Raw genomic sequence first — 19,266 nt, 5'->3', positions numbered from 1 at the left:
TAACACTACCGGGAACCCCTAAAAGACAGACGCTGTATGTGTGCACGGGGGGGGAAACCACCAGCAGTGCTGGTAAGGTGCTGCAGAGGTCACTCCAGCAATAACATACAAAACGTTACTCACAAAACCAAACAAACACACAGAATGTGTGCTTGAAAGGGGCTTTTCTCCCCCGACTCCCTCTCCCTCCCGCCGTCTTATTTCATTCATCTGCTGCTTACTTGTGATATCCGAGCCTCAAGCAAAAATTCCACAAGCGCTTCACTTTGACCTCTTTTTAGCCACTTCGCGCCGCCTCTTCCTCCTCCTTCAGCATAAAAGCGTTTCATTTATACGCACGATGTCAGCCGTCCCCTTCAACGAGGGGTCCCGTTAACACGGGATGGTTTAAGCCGCCGCACATCTCCGATGGCGTTCGGTGGCTTTGAGAAGAATCCGGCGACAAATCACATTTTTTAATTAGAAAGGAAATGATTTACGACGGCCGTTATTTTGTGTAATTGCAAAAATGGACAACCGAGCTTTGTTGTGTACGCTCTGCTACGTCAAAAATGAGTCTGACTCGAACCCATGCGCGTCAACCACTTCCTTCAGAAAGTCAACATGGTCTTTGTTCTTCTGGTTTTCCCACTTGACTAGATTCCTGCCAGACCAAGCGACTCTGTCACTATCATCCCGCAACTCGTAAGGAGGAGCGGCGTGATGAAAACTGCACAGATCTGAATTACACACGGCGTTAACGTCGGGTGTGTGTGGCGTGTACCGTTTTAGACCAGAAACTTCCATCTCGATTGATTTCCCAACGCGGAAACGCCAGCTTAACACCTGAAAAAGAGCTGCAACGGTCTGCTTTTTTTTGGGGGGGGGCTCACATAAAACCATCTGTGGTGAAGTGGCTTAACTCTGGACATGTTAAACTAATTTACCGGGTCAAGACTGGGCCGGGAGGAGCAGAAACACAAGTCCAAAACAACACCCCCAATCCCACAATCCGAGTCATGTGGGTCGGATTCATGGCACGGAAGAAAACCACCAGGCGCAGGGCCCTCGGATCCCGCTGCCAATCCCAGAAAAGGTTGCCAATGCTCCACAGCTGGCGAGCTGAGGAGCTACAGCTGACATCCTTTGCCGGGCCAACGACGAACGGCCCGGTCCATTTCCCCGAGTTCATTGTCCCCCCCACCCCCCAAGATTCAGGTGTCAAAACACGGAAACAGCTGCTGGTGGAAACCGCCGCAAAAACGACCCTGGCGGCGGTCACGTCCTGCCCTGGTGGGAAAGCCCCCTAGACCTTGTTACGGTTCCTGTCATTTATTTGACAGCAAATATGGAAATAGAATCGACACGATGAGAGGATGGAGGGAGAGGCGGATGGAGAAGAGAGCTACAAAAGAGGAAATGGGGGAGAGAAGGCGCATGGGAGGAAAGGGATGTGGGGCTTAAAGGAAGAAGGCGGTAAAGAGGAAGTTAAAAAGGATAAGCAGTGGAACTAAAAGTGTGAGAACGAGGGGTAAGGGATGATAAGTGATGAAACAAAATTCAAAAAAAAAAAAAACTAAAAATCAGTCGGGGAAGAGAAGCGTCCGGGAAAAAAAAGGAGTACGGCGAAAGTGGACGACAGAAGGGAGGGGGCAACAGAAAGAGAGATGGGTAGAATATAGGGCAGTAAAGCTGGAAACCAGTCTCACCAATAGGAATGTTCTGATGTTGGGGATCTTGTTGAGCTCCATCAGAAGTCGTAAGGCCTTTTCGTGGTTACTGCAGTACTCCCCATACACAGAGAAACTCCCCTTCTAGAAGGAACACAGACAACAGAGCTCAGAGTCACAGACATGTCACTTGGCATACTTGTTGTCTGGTATATGGCCCGGCAACTGGCCATATACCAGCAGTTGAGGCAACTGAGGGTGGGGGCACAGAAGAGATCTCTCTTACTAGAACCCGGTAGGATCTAATCCTATTCTAACAAGGGTATGTCGTTCAACTTTGTGGGGGAGAAAAACCCCCAAAACAGATTAATTAAAGTAATAAACAAATACTGACAGGGATATGGCTATGTTGTGAAGGTTTTCTTTTTTTGGGGCAGGGGCGGGATTTCCCCCCCCTTTTCTCCCCAGTTGTACTTGGCTAATTACCCCACTCTTCCCGAGCCGTCCCGGTCGCTGCTCCACCCCCTCTGCCGATCCAGGGAGGGCCGCAGACTACCACATGCCTCCTCCGATACATGTGGAGTCGCCAGCCGCTTCTTTTCACCTGACAGTGAGGAGTTTTGCCAGGGGGATGTAGCATGTGGGAGGATCACGCTACCCCCCCCCCCCCGAACGGGCGCCCCCGATCGACCAGAGGAGGTGCTAGTGCAGCGACCAGGACACACGCCCACATCCGGCTTCTCACCCGCAGACACGGCCAATTGTCAGTGGTGCCGTAAGTGGGTCTAATGTCATGAAGATTCCAAGGGCGCCAGACTAGGGGGAGCGCCACAACGGTGCTCAAATTTATTTTTTTTTAATAAATTTATTTCTAGTTTTTCCCCTTATCCCACCCGATTACCCAATGGCATATGGCGAGATCTTGTCGAAGACCTCTCTGGTTCGCGATCCACAGGAAGGAGAGATCCACAGGAAAGAGCCCACAGGTTCAGTCTGGGATATGGCGGCATCACATTCCTTTTTGTTAAGAGCATTTTATATGTAAATTTGTCAAACTAGGAAGATGGGTGCCTTATTGGAGAAGCTGTTGATGAGGGGATTGTTGGGCAAGCTGGTAGCACGGGATGAAGGTAGAGGAAGGGGTTTAATGTTTAGAGAAGTCAGGAAAATAATAAAACAATTATTAGATTAATTCAATAAATAAAGGGCGCTCAGTCATATTCTTTATAGGGGTGCAAAATCCCTGGCGGCACCCCTGCCAATTCTGTCTGTAGGGATGCCCGACCAAGCCAGGTGAAGGTTTTCAAAAGTATTCATATTCATATTCCCTCACATATTACATTCATCAAACCTTTTTGTTTCCCTGGTGCAGTTTTTTGCAAGCAAGATAAACAGCATTGCATCATGAAGTTCCTCTTTTTTCATACGGCGGCCTCCTACTGCAAAACAAGGCAGAACAGCTACACTGGAAATGCAGAAGCTGTGGGGTTTTACACTTTGAATTTGTCATACAACACCCTGGACAGTAACTATAGGCCGCTATACATTATTCAAGGAGCACACTGTAGAGCAACGTACCCGCGTGATCCAACCCGCACTTGAACCCCGGCCCGGTGTAGCTCATTTAAGCCTACACTTCACTATTCTGAAGTATGTAGGATGTGAAACCACGTACATCCTGGGCTCTACGAGCTAGGATTTAGGTCTGGAAATCGAAACAGTCAGCCGAGACAGGCCAGGAAGTCAAATTCAACGCCACAGGTTCCTGGACATCCCTGTCAACCCTGATGGAACTAGCGTAGCCTGGCCAGCACCCTGCAGCGTGATCAATATTCAGTGACCGAGATTGTTAAACCAGGAAAATATGGGTGTTGCTGTGAAGTTGTGCGTTTTTTTTCCTTGAAATATTTCTATCTTGCACAGACACACGTGCCTATGAATAATATCACAGTTATGCACAAATACAGACCTGCAAAACCAAGGTGGTCAATGGTGAATGTGTGTGCACATAGTATTTAACTTATTTAACATGACAAATATGACAACCCAGCAGCAACAACAGCATAAATGGTGAAAAAGATGTGTGTGTGTGTGTTTGTGGGGGGGGGGTTGTTTATATGCAGCACCTAATTTAGGTCTTCTGTTCCCTTATGCGCGAGCTTAACATGTCTCACATGTTTATGTAAACTAATAATGATACAAATGTATGGCACATTATGGCTGGTTGGTTTTAATTTACCATGCAAGCACACACACACACACACACACACACACACACACACACACACACACACACACGCACGCACACACACACAGCCATGTGTTTTTTGCAGAGGACTCCTGTCCAAAGCGCCACTGACAGCACAGCTGAGACAGCATATGGCGTGACACCCCCAGTCGTCCCACTACCCAGCCAGGGGTGGCGAGAGCGACAGGAAGGTCAGCATTCGTTAATGTGACATTCATTAAAAATGGAACAAAGCAAAAGGTAACAACTGTCACTCTGCAGCAGTATGATTGTAGTAAGCCAGAGTTTATTAGCACACGATATGACGTCTGACAGTACGAAGCCCTGGATGTGCAGCTGCTCAGACATATATAATGAATAATTCAGTGCTCCAGTCACAAGTCCCGAGGATAAAGATGGCGGCACAAACAGTGTTTGTGGCGGCCGCACCCAGTGCCGTCCATACATTGTCTTTGTCCACGTCTGCGTCTAAGCGTGTCTTTCATCTGATGGCTGGAAGAACTGGCGTTGGATCGGCTGGGAGAGCTTGGTCTGCTGCGTCCTGCGGGCCCGGGGGCTGTGGACCTACCCGGAGCTGTGCCCAGAGAGGAAACACCGAGGGTGGTCTGACAGGACGCGAAAGCGGGGCAGGCTAAGCTAACTGCTAGACCATGCAGACCGGCAATTCTGATAGCACCGAGAGCGGTCTGGTGGTGTCCTCACCTGGCGTTGACTGTGTTTTTGGTGTCGTCGTGTGGAGGGCGGGGAGGTGTGTCGAGGGTGTCTGGCTGGGAGAGCTAGTATTGGATCAGCTGGGAGAGCCTGGTCTGTTCATCCGGCGGGCCCAAGGACCACGGCCCTAACCGGAGCTGCATCCGAAGAGGAAACACCGAGGGCGGTCTGACTGGACGCGGAAGCGGGGCAAGCTCAGCTAACTGCTAGCCCATGCAGACCGGCAGCTCCGACAGTCACCCTGGCATTCGCTCTTCTGGACAGTGAATTTAAAAAATTTTTTTTCAACTTTTGGATACGTTGGATATATGTGTTTTAGTCTTTGTGTTACACTGCTGTGGGCTGGAGGAAACGATATTTACTGACAAATAAATGTCCCTGGTTCCTGAAATCTTTAAACCGCCGTACATGTTACTGACCACGAGTTCGACTGGGCCTACATGTGACCCCGTCATGCCTGCAGAATTAACTTGAAAAGCGTCGCCATTCTTGAAGTACATCATTTGTGCCCAGAATACCTCAAAGACCACGTCTGTCCCTTTTTTCACTCTTCATCTATGGAATGTTATGAGGAGGGGGCAGCCGAAAGGGCGATACCACACACACACACACACACACACACACACACACACACACACACACACACACACACGCACACACACGCACACACGCACACACACACACAGAGTGGCAGAATAATGGGTGCAGTTGAGAAGGTTCATAATGAGATCAGTGTTGCGTCTTGCGTAGCTGCGAGTTAGAAACACCCCAGAAATAGAGAAAATATTGAGGTCTCAGAAAGCTCCTTAAACATGAGACTGCTTTTTTTCCCCTCTTCTGGAGTGCGAATAAGCCGATGCATGCCTGTATGACCACAATGAGAGACGCGCGCGCGTGTGTGTGTGTGTGTGTGTGTGTGTGTGTGTGTGTGTGTGTGTGTGTGTGTGTGTGTGTGTGTGTGTGTGTGTGCGTGTGCCCACATAAGAGTGATTGAAAGAAAGTTTGTAGGGTATTGAAATAATCCGCTTTTTTGCTTCAGGTTTGGTTAAAGCTAGCATTGCAGTTGAAAGTTAAAGAAAGCTCGCTTGGGCGCTTGAGCGACGAGTTAATCCTCACTGAGGAAGTGTGTATTTTCGTATTCTTTCATCTAGTTTTGTTTATTGTAAAATACATTTGGGCGGCACAGTGGCCCAGTGGTTAGCGCCGTCGCCTCACAGCAAGAAGGCCTTGGGTTCGGGGCACCCGGGTGGTGTGGCGGTCTATTCCGTCGCCTACCAACACGGGGATCGCCAGTTCAAATCCCCGTGTTACCTCCGGCTTGGTCGGGCATCCCTAAAGACACAATTGGCTGTGTCTGCAGGTGGGAAGCTGGATGTGGGTATGCGTCCTGGTCGCTGCACTAGCGTCTCCTCTGGTCAGTTGGGGTGCCTGCTCAGGAAGGAGGGGGAAGAGGGAGGAATAGCATGATCCTCCCATGTGCTGCATTCCCCCTGGTGAAACTCCTCTCTGTCAGGTGAAAAGAAGAGACTGGCGACTCCACATGTATTGGAGGAGGTGTGGTAGTCTGCAGCCCTCCCCGGAGCAGCAACCGGGACAGCTTGGAAGAGTGGGGTAATTGGCCAAGTACAGAAAAACGTGGGGAAATAAAAAAGAAGGTCTTTGATTTGAACTCCAGGGTTGGCCAACCTTGGGGGTCATCCCAGGTCATCCTCTGTGTGGAGTTCGCATGTTCTCCCCGTATCTGCAGTGGGTTTTCTCCGGATGCTCTAGTTTCCCCCAACGTCGTGTCCTGTCTGTGCCCCTGACCGAGGCATGGCAAGACGAACTGGAGTTGGTTCCCGGGCGCTGTGCGGCGGCTGCCCACCGCTCTTAGCTACACAGCTAGGATGGGTTAAATGCAGAGAGGAATTTCCCCACGGGGATTAATAGAGTATACCAAAATGAAAAAAAAAAGAAAAGTTTTTTCCACTTGATTCTCATCATCCTCTCCATGTTGAGCTCCACCTCCCGGAAGTGTCAGACCAACAGGTATAGGACATCTTTTGTGCACATTTTCAATCAGGGCCCTGAATAACGGTGTGTAAGCATCAATATCCTACAGCAGGGTTCCCGAATTAGTTTTCCCCAAGGGCCAAATCCTGTCATGCAGGTCACAGGACAAGTCTATGGCTGGTGATATGGCTCCTGCTTTCTTCAAATGAGCGAGTAGACTGGAAAAACACTCCTCCGTTAAAAGCTCTACTCTTCTTGTTGCCGTGTTAGCCAACAACGACACCTGCTTTAACAGCCCCACAACCGTTTTCTTGTTTTTCTCATCATGACTTAAAACTTCACCAACCGTATCAGTTGCACACGTTTTAATCAACTCGGCATCAGTGAATGGTGTCTTAGCTTGATCAAGGATCCATGAAACATGCGATGATGCAGCTGTTGCGCTCTCCTGTCCCAGTGTTGAGTTACAGACGGCAGAAATGGAGCGCTTGTATAATGTTTTGTTTGCGGTGATCTGGTTTTGTAGGGTAGTTGGCATTAACACTGGCAGCATGCATAGTGCTGAAGTGCCGCCTGAGATCATCTGCTTTGCAGACAGCTATGGTCCGCATGCATATACAGCATGTCGGTTTGGCATTGGCGTGATCCGGTAAAATAAAACAAACCTCATCAGTCCAGCCGGATTTCAACTGACGGTTTTCCTGGTCGACTTTCCAGTGGTGCCCCCAAGGGGTGGCCACGGCCACCCTGATACCATCCCTGCCCCCCCCCCCCAAGCCGCAATTCGCATATACAGAATATGCTTCTGATTATGCATCTATCTGATATTTTCTTTTTCATTTTTGGACATATACAATATAACAATGAATCATCTAACACGTTACAATATATACAGATACATAACACATTAAAACAGAACTGTTGTGGAACTCAAAATGTTAACTATACCAGTATTAGTCTATGCACATCAGATATTTAGTAACATTAAGAAGAAAATAAGTAAGAAAATAAGAAACCAAAGTATTTCAGTATGTGATTCCTTAATTCTCATACTGACAGTTTTCAACTAGCCTATAGTACAGTATACTACAACAGCAGAATAGAATTCCTGAAATTCACTCATGGCTTTTGGTTTTGATCTGCCACCCCAAGATTTTCAGTGGCCCCATTTGGCCACCCCTATGAAACATTTCTGGGGGCGCCACTGCGACGTTCCACTTTTTCACACACACAGGTCATGTTCTTGGTTTAGGGCAGTTATTGATTCTCGTGACTTAGCTGGTGAGTGGCTCTGTCTAGTCAAGGACCGTAGAGAGCGCGGAGTACGTCTTATATCTTACGTGCGCTCTAGGGCACAGGTCAAGTGTACGGTGTGGGGCGAGGTCAAAATAAAGTAGAGCAGCATGCACTTGATGTCACATGTTGCGCACTTGTGAGGTTTCGCTTCCATTATGTATACGTGACCAATCAAAACGCATGTTGTTGACATAACATTCATAACATTCGGGCGTCCGCATGGTGTAGCGATCTATTCTGTTGCCTGTCAACACGGGGATCGCCGGTTTGAATCCCCGTGTTACCCCCGGCTTGGTTGGGCGTCCCTACAGACACAATTGGGCGTCTCTGCGGGTGGGAAGCCGGATGTGGGTATGTGTTCGGTTTGCTGCACTAGCGCCTCCTCTGGTCAGTCAGGGCCCCTATTCGCACTACGTCCCCCTGGCGAAACTCCTCACTGTCAGGTGAATAGGAGCGGCTGGCAACTCCACATGTATCAGAGGAGGCATGTGGTAGCCTTTAGCCCTCCCCAGATCGGCAGAGGGGGGTGGAGCAGCGGCCGAGATGGCTCAGAAGAGTGGGGCAATTGGCCGGGTATGATCGGGGAGAAAAAAAAAAAGGGGGGGGGGATCCAAAAAAACAAAACAAACATTCCTAACATTCAACATGGCCGGTCGCCTGATTGTATTTGTTTCACACAACTCTGTTGTGTATACTGAAAGGGAACAGAATATAAACACAATGGTTTCAAACATGTGTGGCGAAGAGGACTGACAAATGAGCCTCAGTATGACGATAGTGTGTCATCACTACGCTGACCACAGGGAGGGGTTTTTATTTATGTGTCATCACACTGAATGTAATAAAGCACATCCAAAGGCTGTGATGATTATTACAAAAAAAAATCCATTAGAAATAATCATTTTTAAAACTATTAAAACATTGAGCCTCTTTGCTGTAAAAGAAAGATGAGTAGTTTGATTTTTACACAAAAGGTCATTGAGAGGGTTTAAGTTATGAAAATAAATGAACATCTTGTGGTTATTATGAAAATCAAACTTGGTCAAAATGTCCAACTTAGTAAAAGTGTTGGTTATTAAAACATAATATTTTTAAGGTATTTCTCTGAGAAAGACCCCGCAGGGTCCTCTTGGGACACATCAGTGACTTTGGGATGTTCAATAGTCTGGACTCTCCCTCGATCCAGCAGCTACTAGTCTGACACCATGTGTGTCTATTTATCGTTGTCTCCAGCCGATGCTGAGAGTTATTTTTGTCTTTAAAAGGACATAATGAAGCCTAGTCGACAAAACAGAACATGAAATTGTACTGTGGAACGACGACAAGAAGCTATAGGGTCGCAAGAGTTCACTGTGCGAAAAACCCATCGGTGAGGAAGAGCCGTTTCTTGGCTACTCGGAGGAGAGATGCTCCTGGAGGAGGAGGGCAGATTCCAAAAGCAACGCAAGGATACTTCTGTATAAGGCTGTGTTGGGCGACGTGAATTCCAATTAAACTCTAGGTTAAGATAAGTACCAACAGAGCATCCGGGTAGCATGGTGGTCTATTCCGTTGCCTACCAACATGGGAATCGCCAGTTCGAATCCCCCTGTTACCTCCGGCTTGGTTGGGTGTCCCTGCAGACACAATTGGCGATATCTGCGGGTGGGAAGCTGGACGTGGGTATGTGTCCTGGTCACTTTACTAGCGCCTCCTCTGGTCAGTCAGAGTGCCTCTTGAGGGGGGAGGGGGAACAGGGGAGAATAGTGCGAGCCTCCCACATGCTTCGTCCCCCTGGTGAAACTCTTCACTGTCAGGTGAAAAGAAGCGGCTGGTGACTCCACATGTATCGGAGGAGACGTGGTTCTCTGCAGCCCTCCCCGGATCGGCAGACGGGGTGGAGCAGCGACCAGGTCGGCTCGGAAGAGTGGGTTAATTGGGCGAATACAATTGGGGAGAAAAAAAAAAGGGGGGGGGGGAGTACCAACGCGTATTGGCATGCCTTACTCAGAGCACACAAAAAGGCTAAGAAACAACACGGCTTGGCATTTACTAGCCACTCAGCAAAGTGTCTGGTTGGTGCGTATGTTAACGCAAGCCTCAAGAGGAGAAATCACACTTATGGTGATTTTGGACCGAGCTGCAGGCGATCCAACTCCTGTCGACAAATATGAATGAACCAAATGTGCACTGTGCACAGCTGGAACTGTTTACAAACAAATGGAGCTGGCCGCCGCCCCGGGTCAATCAGCGCTCTGAAATTACCCATCTGCTTCTTCGAGCTTGGAGCCAGCTGTTGCAGGGGTGCTTCAAATTGTCTCCCCCACCCTTTTTCTCCCCAATTGTACTTGGCCAATTACCCCACTCTTCCCGAGCCCTCCCCGGTTGCTGCTCCACCCCCTCTGCCGAGCCGGGGAGGGCTGCAGACTACCACATGCCTCCTCCGATACATGTGGAGTCGCCAGCCGCTTCTTTTCACCTGACAGTAAGGAGTTTCACCAGGGGGACGTACTGTGTGGGAGGATCACGCTATTCCCCCCCCAGCTCCCCACCCCAAAAGGCACCCCGATCAACCAGAGGAGGCTGCGACCAGGACACATGCCCACATCCGGCTTCTCACCCGCAGACACGGCCAATTGTGTCTGTAGGGACGCCCGACCAAGCCAGAGGTAACATTGGGATTTGAACCGGCGATCCCCATGTTGGTAGGCAACAGAATAGACCGCCATGCCACCTGGATGCCCTCAATTTGTTTGACAGACAACCTGAAGTAGGTTCTGAAGCGGCTGTAGTACAATTCAAGCTCCTGAACCAAGTAGTGGATCTCACCAAGTTCTCCTCTCTTTGTTAATATTGGGTGCACCCAGATATTTCTTTTTCTTTTCTTTTGATTAAGTAAAAGGAAGATCAGGTCATCATTGCTTGATGTTGATCCCATTTTTTTTTTCGTTCTGCGATTATTTATTTTTTTAGAACCTTAATAATTTATTCCCAAAATCGTGTCAGGCTTGACGTGAATACTTAGACAGGGTCAAAATTTGCCTCTGAATTACTCGCAATTTTGTGCCATTTCTTCACATCGCTGTTGATTTACCAAATTTAATGGACAATGATCTCTCTCTCTCTCTCTCTCTCTCTCTCTCTCTCTCTCTCTCTCTCTCTCTCTCTCTCTCTCTCTATATATATATATATATATATATATACACACATATATATAAAATTCTATTTATTATTTATTTATTCTGTTCAAAACACCTACTTGCTGTAAAGCAAACTGCCCCACAAGGACACAAGGAGGATTTTAGGAAACGTGGTCCCTCTGAAGTGCGTTTGTGACGCCTCCTTCTTTAGCTGAGTGGCAGGCTGCCGCTTGCCGAACAAAACAAGAGGTTAATCAAATCCCAGTCAGAGTCTTTGGCTGCAGTCTGGGTCAAGGGCTAGGGGTCGAAGGGCACCAGACGGGGCCGACCGATTGGGTAAAAGGTCTCGTGTTGAAGAGCAGCGGGGTCACAGGTTGGAAAGGGAAGTGTAATGGATATGGAGAAACAAAAGGTGGTGGCTGTGTGAAAGCCAATACCTCAACAGAAAGACACACAAACAGACCGGCCCACAAAAACAACGGACAAACATACACGCAGGCAGCAATACAGACGACATGGATAAATGCCAAGGCAAACGGGCTCACAAGCACATGTATGTACATATGTGTATGTGACATGCAAACACACATAGCACACACAACCTTACTTGGAGATCTCTAGATGATTCCTTTCAAACCTGATTATACAGCAAAGCTATCTGAGCTTCTCAATCAGCCGTCCAGGCTACCCTCCCCATCTCTCCGTCTGACCTCGGAGCGATGGAAAAACCGTGTTGAGCCCCTCAAATCAATTCCTCGCCCTGACCCCTTAGCCTTTAAGACTCACTTTGCAATGACTTTGCCTCTGACCGTGTGAAGGTGACACTACGAGGTAATTCTGCAGCTCCCCAGTTTTTAATGATACATTATTCGCATATAAGATCAGATCTCTACGGTTTTTAATTTCGCCGCAGAAGCGTAGCCCAGTTAATGAAAGGCAGTGCCTTTGCGGTATTGTCTTTTCGGCTGTCGAGCCAGAGATCTGATACCATATTACCATGAAATGTTTGCTTTTCTGTATGTGCTTTTGTGAAAATGAGGGGGGAACGAGCGAGTTTATCGGAGAGAGGGAGAGAGCAAGAGAGAGAGCGAGAGCAAGAGAGAAGAGAGAGTGAGAGAGCGAGAGCAAGAGAGAGAGAGCAAGACAGAGAGAGCGAGAGAGAGAGAGAAAAGAGAGAGAGTGAGAGACAGAGAGAGAGAGGAGAGAGAGCGAGAGAGAGAAGAGAGAGAGAAGAGAGAGAGCAACCAGTAGACCCATTGTCCCCTTGCTTAGTGACACAGCATCTCTTCCTCCCTGGACACAGGGCCCTCTTTGTTGTTTCCTGGGGCCAACCGAGTTCAAACAGAGGGGAGTGGGGGGGGGGTGCACAGAGAGGAAGCAACAGAGAGAAAGCAGGGGGAGATGGACGGAGGGATGGAGAGAAGAGAGTGTGTGCCAGGGACCGAGCCCTCCATGGGTTGAGGAAGAGGGAACGAGAACGAAAGAGAGAGAGAGCGAGCGAGAGAGAGCAAAAGGGGGGGGGCTCTCTTTCTGCCTGACAGGATGCAGGCTTGTTTGGAAAATGAGGAAAGGCAGAGGGGTGGAGGTAGTCGTGTGTGTGTGTGTGGGGGGCACGGGGGGTGGGGGTGTGCATGCGAGAATGTGATTTAAGGAGTACTTTCATGGCAGACTGGAACAAATTTCCCCGCACTTGTGAAAATCAGTAACACGTATAACTGCGGTATGTGTGTGTGGGGGTCTTTCGGAAGAACAAACGCTTGCCTGCTAAGCACGTAAAGCCAACAAGTGTGCCCATGGGGGCTTCACTTGGCCGAGGACACATGAGCGTACAGGTGCACGGTGCCGCATACGTGAGCACACGAGCCGTTTTTATGTGAGCAGCTTATGGTGTTTACTTACAAACTGCAGGAAAACGTGTCCCAGTGCATGCTGGGGCTGGGGCTCGGGCTGCAGGTTCGCCTCCACAGCTGACAACACCTCTTTGTGCAACTCGAGGATGTCCTCGATGTTAGAAAACAAAACCTATAAAGGGAGAAAGGAAGGAATGTAATAATATATACGTACATAAAGACCCAGAGAGAGGGAGAAGGAGGGATATGTGTGTGAGAAATGCAGGATTAGATAAGACTGAAAGGTTTAATCCCCCCCCCCCAGGACCCCTTTAACTCTGGGGTACAAGATGGAGCATCGACTATATTCCAAACAAACATGTTGGGGTGACATACCTTGACATGCTCGGGTGTGAGACACTGCTGGTCATCCGCAGTTTGTCGGATTCTGTGTAGAAAGCCCTGAAGATGGGGGGAGAGAAAAAGTAATAATTAGAAAATGTTCAAACCATTTCTAACAGGGCCCTTTACTGGGAAGCAGCATCATTATTTCCAGTGCTGCCGATCACATCTGCATCATATTTAAAATGTCTCAGTAAGTGGAATGGTCCATTTGTCCATCCATTATCCAAACCGCTTATCCTTACTCAGGGTCGCAGGGATGCTGGAGCCTATACCAGCAGTCACTGGGCGCCAGGTGGGGAGACACCCTGAACAGGCCTCTGCCAGGCCATCACAGGGCCGACACATATTCACACCTACGGAAAATTTACCACGGCCGATTCACCTGACCTACATGTCTTTGGACTGTGGGAGGAAACCGAAGCACCCGCAGGAAACCCACGCAGACACGGGGAGAACATGCAAACTCCACACAGAGGACAACCCGGGACGACCCCCAAGGTCAGACTACCCTGGGGCTCGAATCCAAGACCTTCTTTTTTTTTTATTTCCACCCTTTTTCGCCCCAATTCTATCCAGCCAATTACCCCACTCTTCTGAGCCGTCCCGGTTGCTGCTCCACCTCCTCTGCTGATCCGGAGAGGGCTGCAGACTACCACATGCCTCCTCCGATACATGTGGAGTCGCCAGTAGCTTCTTTTCACCTGACAATGAGGAGCTTCACCAGGGGGACATAGCGGGGGGGGGGAACTGGGGGGAATAACGGGAGGATCATGTTATTCCCCCCAGTTCTCCCCCCACCCAAACAGGCATCCCGACCGACCAGAGGAGGCGCTAGTGCAGCGACCAGGACACATACCCACATCCCGATCAAGCCGGAGGTAACGCGCAGATTCGAACCGGGATCCCCGTGTTGGTAGGCAACGGAATAGACTGCTACGCTACCTGTACGCCCCGAACCCAGGACCTTCTTGCTCTGAGGCGACGGTGCTAACCACTGCGCCACCGTGCCCCCTGGGATGGTTCAGGAAAACAAAATAAAACCATCTTTCATGCTGTGTCACTTGAAAGCCATCGCATCTGCTTTTATATTTCCTACGGACCTGAACTGAAATACTAATAAGAGGCTGACGACTCCTCTGAAGAGAAAGTGCTGAGCCAGGGTGCTTCGGAGGAGGTTCCAATAATAAACAACTTATGAATAAGGTTTCAAAACTTGACGTTGCTCATTAAATACATCAAGGAAACTCTACTGATGTATTACTTTATAGTCAAGACTTATAAATCCACCTCAGCAGGAGAGGACAGGTTTCATCAGCAACAATTTTGTAAAAACACACACACACACACGGATGCCACCACACCAATACACATGAGTATAAACAAAGACAAATACATATTGTAGTGAATTCAGGGGGCAGCCGGGACTCGAACCCGGGTCGCCTGCACCACGGGCGACTGCGCTAACCAGTCAACTAAAGGACCCTTTAGCTGACTGGTTGCGACTGGTTAGCGCAGACTGGTTAGCACAATCGCCCGTGGTGCAGCCGACCCGGGTTTGTGCCCCGACTGCCCCCCTGAATTCCCTCCATCGGTGTCAGAAGTGGGATGGTGAGACCATGAGGCCATCGGAAGCGCATGCGCCCGAGGCGTGAGGGAGCTGGTACGCTGAAGTGTGGGGACGCGCTTCCCGAGGAGGGGGGTAGTGTAACGACCACGGATGATGACTAGACTCGCTAGCCGGTTGTCTAAAGGGTCGGACCCTTTAGTCGACTGCTAGATTCGCTAGCCGGTTGTCTAAAGGGTCGGACCCTTTAGTCGACTGCTAGACTCGCTAGCCGGTTGTCTAAAGGGTCGGACCCTTTAGTCGACTGCTAGACTCGCTAGCCGGTTGTCTAAAGGGTCGGACCCTTTAGTCGACTGCTAGACTCGCTAGCCCGTTGTCTAAAGGGTCGGACCCTTTAGTCGACTGTTTGACTCGCTAGCCGGTTGGCTAAAGGGTCGGACCCTTTAGTCGACTGCTAGACTCGCTAGCCGGTTGGCTAAAGGGTCGGACGCTTTAGTCGATCGATTAGTGCAGTCGCTCATGGTGCGGGCGACCCCGGGTTCGCATCCCGGCTGCGGTGGATTCCTCGCTGCCCCCTGAATTCACTACAATCTATACACACCAGAGTCACTGGTAAAATAATAGTACTCTCACATCGAGAAAAACCACCAGGTTTTGTGGCAAAGACAGGTTTGATGACTGTTCCCTGTGTCCTTTGACAGTCAGTTTGTAGTTCTTCATGGTGGACGCCGAGGAAGGTACCTGCCCATCCAGCTGATGGACACCAGTTAACAGACCTAGTTCATTGGTCCAGCATCCTCACATGGGGGTGATAACAACCTCTTGTCAAGCCGAACTTGTCCTACGTGTGTACATGCAGCGCCTTGCCAAGGGACAAGGAACCTTTCGTTCAAAACTTGGAAACGAAGGGAGGAGAGAAGAAGCCCAAACTGCTGGAGGGCGGCGAACTGAAAACGCTTTGTACCACTTCCTACTCTCGTTTTTAACTGATCTCTTTGAGCCTCCCCGTCCCCACATGGCCTCTGACCATCCCTCATCTCCGGACACCAGCTCTGCCCCGAGAACAAAGGGAACATAATTAGGGAGATGCGTCTTCCTGTCTGACCTCCTCCCACTCGGAGTCTCTGTCTCGGACCCTCGAGTCCATAAATGATGAACTTTCCACGAGGAAGCGGTACATTACCCAGATGAAAGTTCGGGACTCGGTGGTTGAAGTGTAAACCGACACTGAGGGGGAAAGTAAGCACTTCCAGAGCCCAAACGGCGGTCTCTAACTGATGCCGGGGGAGTGGCAGGCTGCTTCCCACCTGCCGGCCGCAAGCTACAACAAGAAGCACAATAAGCCTCACAATTACCGGGCACATGCAAAACGCATACAGCTGTGGGGATGAATCGCCGACATGCCCCTCACGCACCCCACACGTGCAGAAGATGACCTGCCCATACTGGAAGACTAATGCTTGCATCCGACGCCGACCTCCAAGATGGAGCACAGACAACAAGGACCATCAAGTCTCCTGTGAGACCTAACACTTGAGTAAAACTGCAGCCAGATTTTCTCCAGCTAGCATTTACGCAGCTTCTGCCCAACGAGGAGGCAAAAGGTCCTCGGCGATGCCCCAGGAACATGCTAATTAAAGCGGGCTCAGTAAGGAGAAGAAGAGGCTGTATTCGAAGGTTTTTAATTTGGAAGCGGGGCCGGTTGTGCTTGAGGCGTACGCTAATTAAGTCTCCCATATGGCAACTTGTACGGTATCCACACTTGAGGAGTCACTCATGTGAGAGATTGGCCCCCGGCAGGGAGGGGAAGAGGGGCCAAGAAACCAGGCCTTCCTTGGTCTCACGAGGGTGCATGCAAGCGTGTGTGTGTGTGTGTGTGTGTGTGTGTGTGTGTGTGTGTGTGTGTGTGTGATGTATTGGATGCATGAGAGGGAAGGGGGTGAAGACATCAGAGTTGTGGGGCGTCTGGGTAGCGTAGCGGTCTATTCCGTTGCCTACCAACACAGGGATCACCGGTTTGAATCCCCGTGTTACCTCCGGCTTGGTCAGGCGTCCCTACAGACACAATTGGCCCCGTGGGTATGCGTCCCGGTTGCTGCACTAGCGCCTCCTCTGGTTAGTCGGGGTGCCTGTTCGGGGTGGGGGAGGGGGAACTGGGGGGGGGGGGATGGCGTGATCCTCCCACATGCTACGTCCCCCTGGTGAAACTCCTCACTGTCAGGTGAAAAGAAGCGGCTGGCGACTCCACAAGTATCGGAGAAGGCATGTGGTAGTCTGCAGCCCTCCCTGGATTGGCAGAGGGGGGTGGAGCAGTAACCGGGACGGTCTGAAAGAGTGGCGGTGGGTAATTGGCCGGATACAACTGGGGAGAAAAAGGGGAAGAAAAAGACATCAGAGTTGTGTCTCATTTGGTACCTGACTCCATTGCCATCCATGTCGGACTCACTCCTCTGAACAAAATGTGCAACACAGGTGTAGCAGTCGGCAGCGGTTGGGTGGAGGGTGGAAAAAAAGGGCAACAAAGACTTTCTTTCAGTCCAGGTCTCATCCCAACATGGTCATCCACAGTCATACTGGCTGTGTGCGGTGTTCCATCCCAAAGCAGATACGTTCATGTGAAGAGGAAGGGGAAGCTTTCTTTCCGAAATCACACGCAGGGATGCAGGAGACACTCAGACCCCCCCCCCCCCCTTTAAACGGCCAAGAAAACAATTTGCTCAGAAAGGACGACGCCCAACAGCACACACGCGCACGCGCGCACACACACACACACACACACACACACACACACACACACACACACACACACACACACACACACACACACACACACACACACACACACACACACACACACACACACACACACAGCACCTCTCTGCACACGAGCAGAGAGGTGCAGCTGAAAGAGCTATTTATTCCAAAATGAGTGGCTGGGTGTTGCTGGGAAGAAGAAAAAAAAAAGGACCATAAACAAAATCTGCACACTTAAGTCATGAAAACTCGACCGTTTTGCACCGAGCAGTCTTTCAATGAATCATTATCTCCAGACCGGCAGCCAGGCAGCAGCCCGGCTACAGCTGACACGCCGCGTTTATTTTCATACCCGCAACTCAGGTAACCTTTCCACCTGCTTCCTGACGTCATCGCGGCACAGTGCTCCCGCCTGGAGCGCCGAGTAATATCCTCCACTGGCGCGCGGCAATTAATCATGTTACGGTAAGGACATGATGGATTTTAAGGTTGAGCTGGGTGGAGATACCGCCAGAAGCTCCCATTTTAAGACAAAATACGCAACAGGCACCCTGAGGGGTCAGCTCTCAGACCATACTGGTCGGTGGATGTCCCGAGTCTGCAACCTAAAGCCAATCCTGTGGTCATAAAATGAAGACATGGCGTCTTTGCAGATACGGTGGTGTCATAATACGCTGCAGTGTCTCCTAATTACTACATCAGCTGTCTCGGGCAATTTTTCATCTCCTACTCCCAGAACGTCCATCCATCCAGCCATTATCCAAACCGCTTATCTTGCTCTCGGGGTTGCGGGGGATGCTGCAGCCTATCCCAGCAGTCATTGGGTGCCAGGCAGGGAGACGCCCTGGACAGGCCGCCAGACTATCACAGGGCCGACACACACACACACACACACACACACACACACACACACACACACACACACACACACACACACACACACACACACACACACACACACACACAGTCACACCTAGGGACAATTTAGCACAGCCGATTCACCTGACCTACATGTCTTTGGACTGTGGGAGGAAACCGGAGCCCCTGGAGGAAACCCACGCAGACACAGGGAGAACATGCAAACTCCACACAGAGGACCACCCGGGACGACCCCCAAGGTCGGAGTACCCCGTGGGCTCGAACCCAGGACCTTCTCGCTGTGAGGCGACCGCGCTAACCACTGCTCCACCATGCCACGTGGGGCCAGAGGTGTAAAAACCAGGTCCGGAAAGTAAAAGTCCACACCATGTATTTGCTCCACCCATGCACTGCACCAGCAGATTCTAGTCAACAGCAATCCTCCGCCAGGTAGGGAAAACTAGCTAATGAAATCAGCTGGTTTAGTAACATGGTTGGAGCAAATACACGGTTTGGACATCTATTTTCTGGACCTGGTTTTTACACCTCTGCCACCCCCCCCATCCAATTATCCAGCATATTTCAATAAATTAAAAGGAATGATTTCCTCATAAGTTATTTTCTTACCAGCTAACAGTTAATGGTGAGATTGGCAGCCTGTCCAGGGTGTCTCCCCACCTGCCGCCCAGTGACTGCTGGGATAGGCTCCAGCATCCCCACGACCCCGAGAGCACGACAAGCGGTTTGGATAATGGTGAGATAAATGTTTAGAAACTTTTTGTAAAAAATGAGACAAATTAATTAACCACTAATTAATTAATTACGCCCAGACTGCCAAACT

The 19,266-nt window shown here is 50.0% G+C and overlaps 1 protein-coding gene across 1 annotated transcript in view; it reads right to left on the bottom strand.

Moving 5' to 3' along the window:
* prex1 (phosphatidylinositol-3,4,5-trisphosphate-dependent Rac exchange factor 1) overlaps positions 1-19,266 on the bottom strand; it is a 147,214-nt gene that overhangs the window by 89,750 nt on the left and 38,198 nt on the right. The window contains exons 2-4 of the mRNA XM_056273226.1: positions 13,241-13,306; positions 12,915-13,037; positions 1,689-1,793 (exon numbers count right to left, since the gene is read on the bottom strand). Coding sequence (XP_056129201.1) covers positions 1,689-1,793; positions 12,915-13,037; positions 13,241-13,306 — 294 coding nt within the window. The remainder of the gene's footprint in view (positions 1-1,688; positions 1,794-12,914; positions 13,038-13,240; positions 13,307-19,266) is intronic.

Source organism: Lampris incognitus, chromosome 2 (assembly GCF_029633865.1).
Source record: "Lampris incognitus isolate fLamInc1 chromosome 2, fLamInc1.hap2, whole genome shotgun sequence".
NCBI lineage: Eukaryota > Metazoa > Chordata > Actinopteri > Lampriformes > Lampridae > Lampris > Lampris incognitus.
Note: the sequence above shows the minus strand (reverse complement) of the source record. Positions and strands in the feature narration are given on the sequence as shown.